At 35.3% G+C, this 15,656-nt stretch overlaps 2 protein-coding genes and 1 pseudogene across 2 annotated transcripts; 2 read left to right on the top strand and 1 right to left on the bottom strand.

Moving 5' to 3' along the window:
- Window positions 1-2,203: 2,203 nt before the first annotated feature.
- LOC120211472 (loganic acid O-methyltransferase-like) lies at window positions 2,204-3,535 on the top strand. The gene is made up of 2 exons (XM_039210003.1): window positions 2,204-2,362; window positions 2,520-3,535. The coding sequence occupies exons 1-2, from the start codon at window positions 2,222-2,224 to the stop codon at window positions 3,519-3,521; spliced, it is 1,143 nt and encodes a 380-aa protein (XP_039065934.1). The 5' UTR covers window positions 2,204-2,221; the 3' UTR covers window positions 3,522-3,535.
- A 1,664-nt stretch (window positions 3,536-5,199) lies between these two features.
- Window positions 5,200-10,363, bottom strand: LOC120211473 (annotated as a pseudogene).
- Window positions 10,364-10,911: 548 nt separating this feature from the next.
- On the top strand, window positions 10,912-15,414 carry LOC120211321. Its single transcript, XM_039209886.1, has 8 exons — window positions 10,912-11,016; window positions 12,548-12,765; window positions 13,065-13,164; window positions 13,416-13,472; window positions 13,830-13,947; window positions 14,511-14,593; window positions 15,134-15,195; window positions 15,322-15,414. The coding sequence occupies exons 1-5, from the start codon at window positions 10,912-10,914 to the stop codon at window positions 13,923-13,925; spliced, it is 576 nt and encodes a 191-aa protein (XP_039065817.1). The 3' UTR covers window positions 13,926-13,947; window positions 14,511-14,593; window positions 15,134-15,195; window positions 15,322-15,414.
- Window positions 15,415-15,656: the final 242 nt, after the last annotated feature.

The raw sequence follows: 15,656 nt of genomic DNA on the forward strand, positions 1-15,656 counted from the left end.
GAGATCACATGTTCATAGAATGCCCACTTGCAAGCTCTCTATGGAAGGAAATCTTACTACTAACCGGCTTGCGGAGATCTTCATTGTCTTGGGATCAACTATTATCCTGGGCATCTGGCATTTGGACAGGTAACTCCCTCCGTGAAGCTTGCATGGACTGCATTTATTTATTCTCTTTGGGAAGAAAGAAACAAAAGGCTATTCAGAAGAAGCTGAAGAACAGTTTGATGAAATTTTTAAAGCTATTAAGAAGTTTGTTAGAATTCAACTAAGAGATAGGGTAATCAATAGAATAGATAGATTCAATATCTCTCTTTGTATTCAATGGGGTATTGACTAACCATATTACCATGTTGGTTGTTCATGCTCCACACAGGTTGTTTTGATGAATGTTCTGTAACTGTTTTGATGTCTGCACTGTAGCATTATACTGCTGTCATTGGGTAATAATATTCTTTTATTTATCCAAAAAAAATCAATATTTGTGAAAGTTATAACCCTATGTATATATATATATATAGCTATATGCCTAGCTTAGAGGTAGCTAGGGTTGATATATAGGCTCGTTTATTAAAATGCTGGTGAACAGTTGTCCATATTCTTGAAGAACATGGCAGTAGTTTACTGAGATTGGTCACCACATAAATTATAGCAAAAGATATGAATTAATTGACTTTACTTATGCATGCCTCATCAAAAGATCGAACCCTAAATTCCCATAATTTGTTTTTTGTCAAGTGGGTGCTTTAAGTTAGAATCTTTTGTACCATTTCTTCAATTATTTTTTAAGGGTATATCTTCCTTGGTTTTTAGGGCATAAATTCTTCTTTAATCACGTCCTTTCCCCCTTTTTTTTCACTTTCTCTATAAAGTTTGCATTTCATCTTACATGAAAGCATAAAGAACAAACGAATCAAAAAGCAATATATATATTACAAGTGGAGTTTTAAGGTCTTCATGTGTTTTATTTAAGTTTAAGGTTTGAATTTATATATTTTAAGATTTATAATTATTTAAATATATTATATGATATTAAAAAAAGTATGCTTGTACAATATTTTTCTCTCACTACATATGCATGAAATAGAATAAGTATCCACATATACATGTATATATTTTAAAATAACCTTATTGATGAATTAAATTATTTTAAAATAACGTCGAATTATTCATTTAAATTCCATTGAAATTATAAACACGATGTACTTCTCTTCTCTTCTCTTATCTTATTATTTTATTGATTTAGGTTTTTTTTACAAATTCTAAATATAATTCTAATCCGACCAAGAGGAGAGGAGAAGAAACACTCTAAAAGAAAGAAGGAGAGTGCTCATTGTAAGTCTATAACCCATGAGTCTTGATTTAAGAATATATGATAAGATAAAGATGAACATCTCGATCAACCAGTCAAATGTAGTGCTCTGAGTGTTTAACTTTTCTTGTTAAAGTATATCTCTAACTTTTATTCTGTTCTTATTCTTAGGTCGATATGTTATATTTATTGAAAAATTATTCTTAGGTGTCATAATTTTTTTCTCTTATTTGTTTTCCTATAAAATAAAAATAAGAAAGTGAAGTGGGAAAACGAGTCACGGAAGAAATGAATGAATGTCATACCGGATATTCATTGAAAAACAAGCATGAACCAAGTGACCTTAGTGGCAAAGAAATAATTGTTATTCTTTGAGATCTCGGGTTTGAACACCAAGAATGTTAGGGATGTGAGCATTCAATGTCAAATGTGAGCATTAAATGTCAAATGGTTGAGAGTTATTTAACGCGAGTACTAAAATGAAACAAACACAAAACTTTAAGTATGATTTTGAAAACATTAAACAGACCAAAATTAATAGTTTGCGTACTAAATGAGTAATTTATCCAAAAAAGATTAGACACCTAAAACAAAAAAGAGAATAAATTAAACACTTATTTTATAATTAAACCTATTATAAATTATCTTATTACACTTTTTGATTGTTTTGACGTTAATTAATTTATTCCCTTGGCATAACATATACATACATACATACATATAGAGTTTTTATTATCATATATTGACATTAATGTAATACAAAAATTAATTTAGTAGTGATTCCTCCATGATGTGGCTACAAGCTAGATGCCATGTGGTACCACCACATTCATACGCCTTTAATTTCTATATAATGGATAAGGTTCTCGCTAAACTGTGCTCACTCGATAATCTCTACAGACTACAGTTATGGCAAAGGTAGCTTCTGATCCGACTCCACTCACCGGAGGCAACAGCGGCGGTGGCAGTGGAAGGAGGCCACTTCCAGATTCAGGCCATGTTAACGGTGGCGATGGCGCTTACAGCTACACCAGAAACTCTTACTTTCAGGTCTATATATCTCTTTTTGCCTGCTAAAATTATGATAAACCTATCTTTGTTTAAAAGGTTGATGTAAAATTGATTAACATCTAATTTGCTCCCTAAACTAAGTTAAAGTATCAGTTTCATCCCTGTTTTTATTGAATATGGGTCTCAACATGGACAGAAATTTGCTGTAAATGTGGCTAAGGAAAGAATCGAGGGAGCAATAAGAATGAAGCTTGATGTGGAAAAATTGTCTTCTAGATCCAACATAATGTGCATAGCGGATTTGGGATGTGCTGTTGGTCCAAATACCTTCAACTCCATGCAAGATATCCTACACTTTATGCAACAAAAGTATAGTGTCCAATGCCCAAAATCCGACAAAACACTAAAATTCCTAGTGTTTTTCAACGACCAACCCTCCAACGATTTCAACACACTCTTCACCTCCCTCCCTCGGGAAGCACCCTACCTCGCGGCCGGCGTGCCGGGGTCGTTTCACGGCCGGTTATTCCCAGAATCGTCGATCCACCTTGCGCACTGCTCGTACGCTCTCCATTGGCTTTCCGGTGTACCGGAAGAGCTACGAGATGAAAATTCAAGTGCATGGAACAAAGGGAGGATACACTACACCAACGCTCCCGACGAGGTGGTCCGAGCTTACGCAGCTCGATTCGCCAAGGACATGGAGGATTTTTTGTGTGCGAGAGCGGAGGAGATCGTCGAAGGTGGCATGATGATGATCATCATGCCGGGTATTCCCAACGGAATGTCTTATGATGAAGTGGCTGCCAGTGTAATGTACGAGTTCATGGCGTCGAGCTTAATGGACATGGCCGATGAAGGGTTGATAAGTGAAGACGAAGTAGACTCGTTTAACTTGCCGATATATACTCCGTCACCGGAGGAGATGGCGGTGGCGGTGGAGAAAAATGGGCAGTTTAGCATGGAGATTTTGGAGTTAACTAACTCAGCGGCTCTGGTCGATGGCCGAGTTGATATAAAAGCTTGGGTCAGCCATGTTAGGGCAGCAAATGAGGGGATGTTCACCAAAAACTTCGCCGGTGATATTATCGATGAAATGTTCGATCGAGTGACCGAAAAACTCTTCATGTTTTCTAAACGATTGAATTCTCTGTACAAGGATCGAACTCAGCTTCTTGTTGTTTTAATCCGAAAATAGAAGGTATTGATATTTAGTAGCGTAAATGAATAAGTTTTTCGAACGAATAAAGTTATGTTTGTGTTGTTTGTTTATTTTTAAAGGTGTTCATATTCGATTAATGTTTGTTTAAATTTTTAATATTATGTTTGTGTATGTTTATTCTGTATTTGTTTAAAATTTAGTATCATATGAGGGGTTTATTTGTTTACTTTTGAAAGTGCCTATATTCGGTTTGTCTAGCATTTGCAAACATGTTTATTTAGCGTTCGTGAACATGTTTGTTTAACTTTCATAAACATGTTCGTTTAACATTCGTCAACATATTCATTTACGTTCGTAAACATGTTCATTTAACATTAATTCAATGTTCCGCAACCGACACTCTCCTTTTATCTTTTTATTTGCAAGCCAAAGAAAAATTATGAAATTACGCCACCAATTTTTAAGTTTCCTAACTTTATAGTTTGAATTCTAAAATTTATCCTATATTTAATTTAGTCCCCAACTTCATCAACGTTTAAAATGTAAAAAAAAAAAAAGGAAGAAGAGATCTAAGTAAACGAGTTTATAACAAGTTAATAAACAAATTTATTCGTGAATATAAACGAACCGAATACATCTCTATTCGTATTCATACATTTATTAAATGAACATAAAAATAAAATTTATACTTATTTATTTAATTTAACATACGAACATTTTCAAACGAAACATAAACAAACGGTTCACGAAGAATTTATTGAAAGTTATATTTATTTATAACCCTATTGACATTATTATTAGTGAAAAACATTGTGTTTAATTAATTTGATGCCAAATTTAATAATTTTAATTGCATCTCAATTATGTGCCAAAAAAATATGTCTCAATCAATATATATTGTGGTCCTTACTTCAAGATCCATATTAATATTTTATACACTTCCATAAATAAATAAAAATAAGAAAAACTTTTTTATTGAGTAATAAATTAAGTCGGTCCAAATTTAAAATATTTTCAGAAACCTAACCCCTGAATTTAATCTCTATCGTACTCTTTGATTGTAGTTTTATTGTTGGGACGTTATGTTAGGCTAAGCTTACGTAAATGGCATTAAATTAACATGTCTATGCCCATGTCTCTTTTAAAAAATTAAAGTAATGATCAATATATTTGCATGCACATAACTGTTGAAGTGATAGAATTAACGGTAAGCTACGTATTTTAGTACTTAAACTAGTATTTTGATCCATTTTAGATTTTAGATTTTAAATTTTTTTAAAATCATACCTAACATTTTTTTTCATTTTAGTACCCCATCGTTAAAAACCTAACTTGTTTAGTACATAAACTATAAATTTTGAGTACCTAAAATTTTAATTTTTTTCAAAACTTAATGATAAATTTTGAATGAGATAATAAAATGAAACATAAACTCAATTCTAAGTATGATTTTGAAAAAATTAAAAATTCAAGTACTAAAACGGATCAAAATTGATAGTTTAAATATTAAATACGTAACTTACCCTAGAATTAATAAACCCTGCACCATGGCTAAGAGGTCCTATTGACATCCCTGTATTAGTGAAACAATTAAGTGTTGTAATGGAGGTAATGTTGAACACACGTTTTTCCGGCGAGGTCATCGGTGAATTGTTCGATCAACTTGTCGTAAAATTATCAGAGATTTCTCTGGAATCGGGATCGTGTTACAGGGACGGACTTCATCTATTTACAGGGAACATGTAGATTCATAAGGGAACATATTATGCAACGTTCTTTCTCAATCATTACTACTGGATATTTAAAAAACATAGCATGCAGATTCATTAGGGAACATGATCTACCCAGATTCACATACTTAAGAAAACGGGAAACATTCGCCGAAACACCTCAATGCAAACGCAATTGGCGTCGAAACCGGCGTTCCAGCGATGACGACTCGAAAGCTCTCCGATTAGCCGACTTCTCTCGCTTGGTTTGGATCAGCTTGTCATAAACAAGCCAAGCAAAGCTCAGAAAATGATCCCTATTCATTCCCTCATTATACTGACCATAATAACTTGGATGATACGTAACATGGTACCAAGCTGAGGCTTTTGCATATGCATCATCTATTTCATCATCCGATCCGCTTCGCTTTTCGTTAAACCACGACCTGGCTTCCTTCCTCAATGACCTCACGGCCAAACCGATGGCTTCCGCATCTCTTTTCTTCGTGAAAGACCTCGACATTTTCATGATACCCCACCGAGTATTTCGGCCTCAGTTTGATCCCGTAATAGTCCATCAAATTCCCCAGTTTGTAATCGTAATTACTTTTGTAGAAGAAAGCATCATCAATGTAATCCTCGAAGCCATCGACTTCCACGTCGGGGTCATAAAACCTCTTCATTTTCTCCCGAGTTAAGGAATTGATCGAGCATTCATTAGGTGCAAGGCTTTTCACCTCTCGGAAAAGTTTTCCGATAACACTGTGTGATTGATAACTTGGTTTGTCAGGCTTCTCCATGAAATCCGGATATACCTTGACCCTCAATTCTTTGGTATTTCAGCTGGTACACCCGTTTTCGGAAAGTCAACTGCGATCGAGAACAGCTTTGCAAGATCCAGACACGGGCGACTCATTGCTTTGCCAGGTTCTCTATCGGCGAAAACAGTATGAGCATTTGAAATGATTCCTAAGCTGTCATTGACTATGTAGTTTGTGAAATATTCTTCAATTTCCTGCACCGAAACGTTACACAGCGATTATCAATAATCTCAAAATAAACCAAAACAACCAACAAGAACAGATTACATGGTACAAAAACAGATAAACTTCGACCAAAGAACAAACTTGTCTGATTTAGGGCCTTGGAACTCCGAAGTCATTCACAATTTGTTAATTCAGATTCTGATTGACTAATGCAGGATCCGACACGCAACGTTAAATGAAGAATGTCGTTAGCTGATAGACCGGGTGCCATGTATAGATCATTTAAATGAATGACAGCAAGAACTGAATACTTGAATACCTAGAAGAATAATACCTCAATGGTTACTTCATGATCCAATGTAGCACTTGGAGCCGGTGAGTAATCCATCGGCTTGATTTGCTTAGATGGAATCAAATCAGGGTCCCAACAGACAAAGTAGATATCACCATCCAGATCACTTCCAGAGCATTCATTCGGATGAGGTCTAAAATTTTTATTCAATTTTCAGTCAGTAAATCGCTATGACCATCTTGTTATCATGTGCAAATACATTGAAAAATACAGAGAGCTTCAATAAATTGTGCAGGATTTAACACAACATACAGAGGAATACAGGTATAGCAAATTAGTAATTCAGTAATACCCTCTCCTCAACCAAAATGTATGCAACTATGCCTAAATCATGAACTCGATGAATGTGCCTGAACAAAATCGTAATTGTTATAGAAGTCGTTTTCCGGTTAGCATATAACTCGATTGCATGCTTCTGAACCATACTTAGCCTTCTGAACCGCTAACACTATACTCAGCATTAGATGCTAATGCACACATGCATCCTGAATGTAAGAAAAATGTGGATACTTGGCTAAAAAGTCATGACGAACGAAGTAGGCTACAGAGCACATAAAACAAGTTCATCTAGAAATAGAGTTTTTGCAAACTATAACGAAGAAAGACCACTTTCTCACGGCATACAAGAACGTAGAGTAAGCCCTTGATGTACCTGCTTCCTTTCTGTGGAAAAACTACACAATCTACCATATGGTGCAGATCTGGCACGTCGATAGCCCTTAAGACACGCACGTCCCCAGGGTGCAAACAGGGGTTTTTTGCAACTACTACCTTACCTTTAACGATAAAACGCGTATTGGATCTAGAGCCAGAAAACTGCACAAACACTTGGCCATAATTCAATGTTCTAGTTTCGTCTAGACATCCCATCATGGACCTTCCCTTTTGAAGGAATATCCTGGCTTTAGTCCGCAAGTCCAACAACTTTGACGCCCGAAATGTTTGCAACATCATGGAAAGAAATGGCTCTTCATCGGGCTTATAACACAGGAGCATTTCCTTTAGGATGTTGGTATTTTCTCCCGGAGACATCAACTCCAAAGCCTTCTGAGCCTTTAAGGGATCTGTTAGGACGGCATTGAGTTCATCTACTACTTCTCTTTGTTTTATCTCAAAAGCACGATCTGGAACACCGAGAGTAGACAACAGCGTAATCAACTGGCGATTCAGGAAACATGGCTGAAACTTACTCCAAGCCAAAACATCGAGTTTTGTGTTCTCTGATTCATACTTTTCCATGCTCTTTCTGAGGGATAACTTCCAATTTGAGGTGGGGTCAACAGCCACAACACCTTTGAATCCGCCAATCCGAATCTGAAAGGCCGATGGAGTGGGACCATTCAAGTGGCATTTAGCAGCCACCTTCTTAGCAAACTCAGCTGATATTTTTCCAATTCCATCAGAAAAGACATACTTATTTCCACCCTTCATGATTTCTATATCTGGAATACGGTTGATTTCATCTTTCGCAACACTAAGGGTTTCGGTCGATGAACTGAAAGATTGGCCCAGTCTGGCAGCATATTTTGCCACATTTCTTATTTTACTAAAATCTCCCATCCATGACCTTATATCAGCAGCAGTGAGCCCCTTTCTCGAAGCGAACATCCAGGCAGAATTTTCGCGTAGTTGACTCGATGAAAAGGCAAGAAATTCAAATCTCTTGTCCCCAATAACTATCCCATTTTGAAGAGTAGAAAGAATCCTTTCATAAATATCAGTTCTCCTATCCTTTGCTTGCACATTTGTTGAATGGATCTTCTCCAACTCTTCATCAACAAAAGTGATGCGAAGAAAATTATCAATATCATTACGGAATTGGCGTAGCACGCGGTTAGAAACATTAATCTCAGGACCACAAAAGTAGACTCTAGAAGGTGTTATCTGAACCCTTCTTACATATACCAAGCCAGCATCTAAGGATATAGCAGGCGATACCGGATGTTTCTTAGAACTGGTGTAAGCTTTGTACTCCTTAAAGAGCCAACTCGAAGGTTCATAGCAGCATTCTTTTAGATGATAAAGTTTCTCCAGTGCATGGTCTATGAAGACTTTTTCAATTCTACGAGCATCAACCAATCGATAAAAATTATCATCAAGAGCTGGCCCTGGTATGCACCCATTCTGCACCAACAAATTAACCTTGAACAATATTTCAAATGGCAAGTTAACTACCTGCATGGGGCGTACAATTGGGACTAGAGTACGGTTACAGGAATAAGAAGAACCACTTTCAAAAACAAATCTGCCATCAGTTTCTTTGTAGTAAGCGAAGTTCTCCCGAAAATTTGGAAGTTGGAGGTTGCGAGGAAGCTTCAAACATAACACAGAAGACTGCCCGATACAGAACGATGGCGTGAAATCAGTTGTCCTTACCCATTGATCATCAGGCACATCCATGAAGTAGTTAAGCAAGGGATCATCACATACATGTCCAGAATAGTGCACTTCTTTCTCATATATCCGCGGAGCACCAAATAACTGAAAATTAAAAGGAAACCAAGAAGCATCATAACCTTTTTTTCATATATATAAGAGATAAAACTTTTAAGAAATTGTATTTTCTAGCATCAATAAAACAGCTCGAATTTCTTGCAATGAAAGGTTTGGCTCTGAATAGTCCATCAAGGACCTTGCATAAGCCAAGTTTCATAAGACAACAGTAATCCATCTATCAAGCAAGGTCAATTAATAAATCGAATACCGGAGACTTAAAAGTATAATCTAGGCTGCTCTGTAACTCCTCCCAGAACATATATATATATATATATATATATATTGATTTGCACAATTTATCAGTTTACAATTGCCAAAAAGTTCTACTGCCCTAGATCAACAGTAATGAAAACTCTAGAATTTCAATGGAAATGACAATGATGAATTCATATTCAAAGTTCAGTAGCAACCTGAATCAGAAGATAAGTAGAGGTTTGATTGAACGCACGATGCAGCTCAATCTGCCAGATGTTCTCATAGAAAAGCTCAAGCTTGTATGGTAAGCGATCATGTGACAACAGAAACTGAAATTTCCGCATTCCTAGACCGAAGTTCACTGTAACATCATCCGCATTCCAGAGAACATACATTTTCTCTTTCGAGACCCGACAGCCAAACCGCACTTTGACATGTTTCATCGTGTGCAAAAATGTTCTCGGCTCTGACACGATATTTTTGTCCATTTCCCAAGCCCTAAGATATGAATCCCCGTGGTATAGCCTTAGATCAGCCAACCTTAGGATCAGTTTTGCATAAGCACGTTTGGTAAATTGCACAACAGCATATGCTCTTCCACCCTTCTTTTGCTGCCTTATCTTAAGGGCATAAACAGTTCCTTTGCCTGTATATCTCTCTAAAAATTTCCTTACTTCTTCTACGGACACGTCTGAAAGAAACCCAGAAACTTTAATTGTCTTGCTCTTACCCATAGTCTCAATTCACTCGATGCTCTTACCACTTCAAAACATACAATTAACTGCAAAAAACAGATACCAATACATAAATAAATACTGTAAAATGCACCAACATAGGAGACAAATTAACTAGCCGTTCAGTGAAACCAATCACACTTTCAAAAAGAAAAAGCAAAAGAAGCAACAAGAATTCTATGTTTGTTAACTTATGTTATCCAAAGTTTACATTTCTTTTAACAACATTATTAAGAAAACAAAGAAAGAGCTGTTACCAGAGAGGAGGAGAGAGTTCAGATAACATAAATAAACCCAAACTCCATTGATCAATTGGAGAGTAAATAAAGACTCCAACTTTACTTTGCTTGCTTGGAATCTTTGATCGTCAACTCTTTTAGTCAATACATATAGTTATAAACAGCCATGGAAGGAAAGACCAAGTGACGAAGACAAAGGCCTTGATTTTTCAACATCATGTCATATATTTGTAATTTTCCTTTGCTTTTCTCGGAGCTAATAGCCAATAGGTCTTCGACACGCGAAATAATTTCGCTGTTGCTCGTACGGCCTAGCTTTTCTGAAACTTGGTAACGAAGGAGTTTGTGGGACTCACTGTGCTCAATCTTAGTAAAAGATATATATCACCGGTTTGGCATTATCCCCGGTGATGGTGATGAAGATGACCATAATAACAAGGCTTAAAGGAATATTTATCTTTTAAAAGTATATCTTATTTATCGAATTCTTTTTCTTTTTGAAAAAAATGTATCCTTTAATTAAAAAAATCGTTCTCTTTTTTTAAACACGTAGAAGAAAACCGACAAATAATTTGAAGACTAATGATGCTAAATTATTATGATTTGATTTTTAAGGTGGTTTTAAAGTTCTTAACTTCTGTCGGATGTCGGACATTGATACTACGAAAACCAAAGAATCATAGCAACATGCATAACGAATCAGCCTTCATGAAACATGTCGAAGCGCCTCGGGTTCTCTCGTCAAGTCTTACCGGCTCTCGAGCTTGGGACATGTGAATCAGGCGTCCCGAGCCAATCATCGGCCGGTTATATCGACGAAGTTCGAAGGAACAAGATTATACAAAGATAATAAAAGCCCGCATTTGAAGACCGAATTAAACAAACTGAACACCACTCAAGTTCAAAACAAATCGCCTGAAATCTATTACGGTGATTCGCACTGTTGTTGATTTCCAGGATCTGCAAGTTTCAATTATACATCCCATATTTTTATTACAATATTTTATCAAAATTTAAAAGAAAAGGGTTAATTTTATCAAACATATTCAAATCATGGTTTATTAATATTTCAATTTGAAAATATTATGATCGAGTCATTAGATTATTAATATTGTATCGACTAATTATTTGTCAAATTAATAATTAGTTTAGATATTATTTTATATTCACTTCAAATTTATTAAAAAGTATATAAGATTGAAAATAATCAATATCTATTATTTTTAGATAATATATAAAAATTGATACTCAAAACACGATGATAAGATGTATATCATGATTGATTTGAAATCTATTATAAGAGAATGAAAACTTAAAATCAAAAAAGAAATATATGTTTTTTTTTTGTTGCTCTTCTGATTCTAAGGTTTGTATTTGATTGATCTGAACTGATCCACATAACACACTTTGCTTTGGTGGATGAATATTATCGTAGGGATATTCTGCATACACGATGACTTAAACTCGAGAACTTGTTTAAGCGATATCAAACTACTTACCACTTAAACCGACTCATGTTGGTAAAAAAAATGGAGATACTAATTTATTGTTAGATTGACCTGAAAGACCTAATTAATTTGATGATAATACTTTTAATGATTAAATCAGAATGTTTTGAAGTTTGATACTAATTTATAATATGGATTATAATTTGAGCATGTTTGAGGAAATTAAACCAGAAAAATCCAAACTTTTTTCATTTTTGTTAAATTACTCCATTGCTTCGCATTGCAGAGCTTCACTTTCTATGGGTAGAGGTCTCTAAGGTAATCTCCAAAGGAAAGAACCCCATTCCCAGAAATTTATAAGCGAGAAGGAAAAAGGCATAACCAATTAGTGTTTCGTCGGAAAGTTGGCCACAAAAAGGTAACTTCCCTCCCTCTTCATCCCCTCTCTTTCTTCGTGTCGTTTTTGACCTTAGGTTCTTCTTTATTGGATTCAAATTGATGGGATTTCTTTTGTTTTTAGGATTTGATTTGGGGTTGAGTTTCCGGGATTGATATGACATTTTTCTTTTTGGTAATTTGTCCTTGTATGCGAGTGCTTCAATTGTAGGGCTTTGTTTAGCTGAAATGAGCAAAAATAAAAAACAGTTTGATACCCTTTTGAAAGAAGTTGACAGTGTATGATGATGAGAAGGAAATAAGTTTTTCTATCTTTTTGTCCCTTTTTTTTCACTCACATTCAAATTTAGTTTGGATTTCTGGGTAAAGTGGATTATTGAGTTGTGTGGAAAATTAGGAAAACAACTGACAACAGGATCGAATTATGTGTTCCATCATGAAGAAGATTTAGCTTCCATTATGAACCGGCAAGCTTTACCGTTCCAATCAGCACGCTTTTAGCAGTAGTTCCGACATGATTCCGATGATGGACGGTTACTTTGCGACACCATCCATGTTCTTGCCGGGGAATTCCAGTATTATTACCACCTCTCCTGCCTTAATCCAACCGGGAAACTCTTCCCTTCCTTCCTTCTAGATTCTGTTGCAGGGCTCAAGCATGATACAGGGTTGGCCGCCGAGTGGTCTGCTGACGAACAATATATACTGGAGGATGGCCTTGAAAAGTATGTTTTGTAATTGTTGCTTCTTGCTTTTTATTCAGAGCTTTTGGAGGTGTATTCGGCTGCTTATTGTATATGATTGCGTTAGAAACCTGAACCATTAATATGAGTAGGTAGTTCAATTTTTTCCACAGTTAATATAAAGTAAAAGATCCCCTTGTTGTGTTATTAGGATTGCTGTGTGTTTTTGCAATTGATTTTTATGATAGAACTATTTCCAAAGAGGTACTTATTAGGCATGACTTGTATTTGAGCTTAAGATTTAAGTGCTGATTTAAATTTTTCCATATACATGTATATAGATATAAAGAGGAGCCGAATATTTTGAAGTACATAAAGATTGCAGCTACTTTGCGTGATAAAACCGTGCGTGACGTTGCTTTGAGGTGTCGGTGGATGCAAGTACACTACCTTCTTTTTTGATGAATTTCTCACATCGTTTGTACTAAGTTTTATTGTCTTGTATCATGCGATATATGCTCTCATTCTAAGTCTGCCTATGGAAAATTGGTTTATAAGACTTGGTGTTTATATGGTGGTGGAAACTGGAAATGTTCAATTAGTGAAACTTGTTGCGGATTATCTATACTAGAGAACTTGGACCAAAATGTATCTCCTTAACCAATTATTTTATACTTTTTGGAAATTGGCAGAGAAAGCGAAGGAAGCCTGAAGAACATAATTTGGGGAAAAAGGTGAATCATAGAAAGGTATGCTGATGATTTTTTGTAATTTTGTGAAATAGTTATTGATTTCTTAGATTTCTTAAAGCACATAGAATCCGGATGATGGAATATAAAATTTAAGGCTTGAATTTAGCAAGGAACAGCAATTTCCGACTTTTCATTTTTCAAGTTGAATTATGTTTTTTCTTGATTTTCTATGTTCTTATTTCATGTCATATCACAAACATAGTTGTTGACGATGGCTAAAAATTATCAGTAAATAAATTTGATGTATCTCAATTGCTAAATTGAATGCCGTTATCGGGTTTCCTGAAAACAACCAATGTTTTTATGATATAATGCGATCGAAGAACCCATATTCTAAAGATCATACTTCTTCAGGATAAGTTGGTGGAATCATCTTCTAAGATGAATATGCCTTCATCTCTGCCACAAACCATGGCTGCATATCCTCTGATGATGCACCACCTGGACTAGAATGAGAGAATGCCTTCTGAAGGTTTGTATTCTATGTCAACACATAGAAGTATCCTTCTTTCGGTTGTGATAACTTTTAATTAGTGTCTTTCTAAAATAGAGATTGATCTTTCTTTTATGAGGTCAAAGAATGGATCTATGCTTGCATCAGTCAAGTAGTTGAACATACTCTGAATATCAGCAAAATAATAGCACAACCTAAACACCTGTGGCATTTAACTATAAAGCTAAAGAGTTTATTCAACTGTAGTTTACGTATATAAATTCTATTCTGATGGTTAAGTACGTCCAACTTTCTCTATTGCAATTTGCATCATTAAAGTAAATTTCTTCTAATTTGGGCTTTATACACCATTGTCCATTTTCCTTGAAATTATTGAACTAATGCTGTTTATTTATTTCCTTCACTTTATATGTTATTCTTTCCTTCCCCTCTTTGTATGTGGTGAGATTTTAGGGTTTAATCCACAAATTATGCCTGCTCGTGCTATAATGTCAGCAGTAGGATTTTGATTTCCCTGTAGTGGCTTGCGGTTAAATGTATTTTTTTAATGTTTAATCTGCTTGTTTGTTGTGTGTTCTTAGGGATATTTGGTACAACTATGCATCTTTTGAAGCAAAATGCTCAAACTTTTAGCCAAATCACATCCAATCTTTCTGCATACAAGGTATCATTCCCGAGCTTTTGTCATTTCTTTGGTCGTTGATATGCAATCATAAATTAAAGAATAATTGTTAATGCGATGAGTTTTATGCCTTTTGGTTTGTGCTACTTTTTTAATCTGCAAGTCACGTTAGCATTTGCTGTAAAGTTTAGGTGGTTAACTAAGGGAAAAATATTTATAACCGATATAAAGTGGCATATAACTTGTTTGTGATTTCAACCAATCCTTTTTTTCATTGCAGGACATAGCAACAATCTGTGGCCTGTGTGTCTCTAGTTATACTTTTATTATTCTGTGCTCCTTTCACTTCTGAGTGCAAACCCTATTTGACAAGAAATAAGAAATGTATTTCTGCATCCATGCTAACCATTGCATGTTATTGCAAATGGACCTCGTCTTCCGAAGGAGGTGTAATGGATTCTATTTATGCTTCTTTTCCAAAGTTCTCTTTAAATCTCGTATATGATTGCTTGCCCTCATCATGTATTATTCTTGTTATCAGTATTTCGAGGTTGGTTTATTGAATAAGGCTTTTATAAACAGTTACAGGATAACATCGATCTCTTTTGTTACACGAGGAACAATATTACCTCCATGCTAAACAAGTGCGTTGATTTTCTTTATAATTGTCGTGTGTTGTTTAATGTGCTTTGGCAAGCATTTTGATTATTCATTGTGTTTGCTGTCGCCTACGTGTTGGATTATTAATTTTCAGCTCTGACTTCTTACAGCATGAGAGATACACCAGGTTTAATGAGCCATTGGCCACCATTGCCCGTATCTATCAATGAGGATTTAGCAAATAGCATCTTGCCTGGAGCAACTTGTTGAAAAATCAAACCACATGAGCTGCTAAGCAGCCGGTGGCTATGAAAAAAAATTTATTAAAAGCCAATTTTGTTGATTTTTTATATGGTCAAATTAAAAACTTTAGTCATTTAAACTTTGGTTTATTTACAAGATTAAGTCCTTAAGATTTAGCTATAAATACCCTATTTCATTTGGCTTCAAAACCATCTCAAAGCATTCTAGCTTTCTTCCAATACTAGAGAGAATTTAGCGAGTT

This window comes from Hibiscus syriacus, unplaced genomic scaffold, assembly GCF_006381635.1.
Source record: "Hibiscus syriacus cultivar Baekdansim isolate YM2019G1 unplaced genomic scaffold, ASM638163v2 tig00109972_pilon, whole genome shotgun sequence".
Lineage (NCBI taxonomy): Eukaryota > Viridiplantae > Streptophyta > Magnoliopsida > Malvales > Malvaceae > Hibiscus > Hibiscus syriacus.

Coding starts and splice junctions, on each gene's coding strand:
- LOC120211472 (XM_039210003.1), top strand. CDS start 2,222: ATGGCAAAGGTAGCTTCTGATCCGACTCCACTCACCGGAGGCAACAGC. Junction 2,363..2,519: donor CCAGAAACTCTTACTTTCAG/GTCTATATATCT, acceptor CAACATGGACAG/AAATTTGCTGTAAATGTGGC.
- LOC120211321 (XM_039209886.1), top strand. CDS start 10,912: ATGTCGAAGCGCCTCGGGTTCTCTCGTCAAGTCTTACCGGCTCTCGAG. Junction 11,017..12,547: donor CGGCCGGTTATATCGACGAA/GTTCGAAGGAAC, acceptor TTTTAGCAGTAG/TTCCGACATGATTCCGATGA. Junction 13,165..13,415: donor TGAGGTGTCGGTGGATGCAA/GTACACTACCTT, acceptor GGAAATTGGCAG/AGAAAGCGAAGGAAGCCTGA.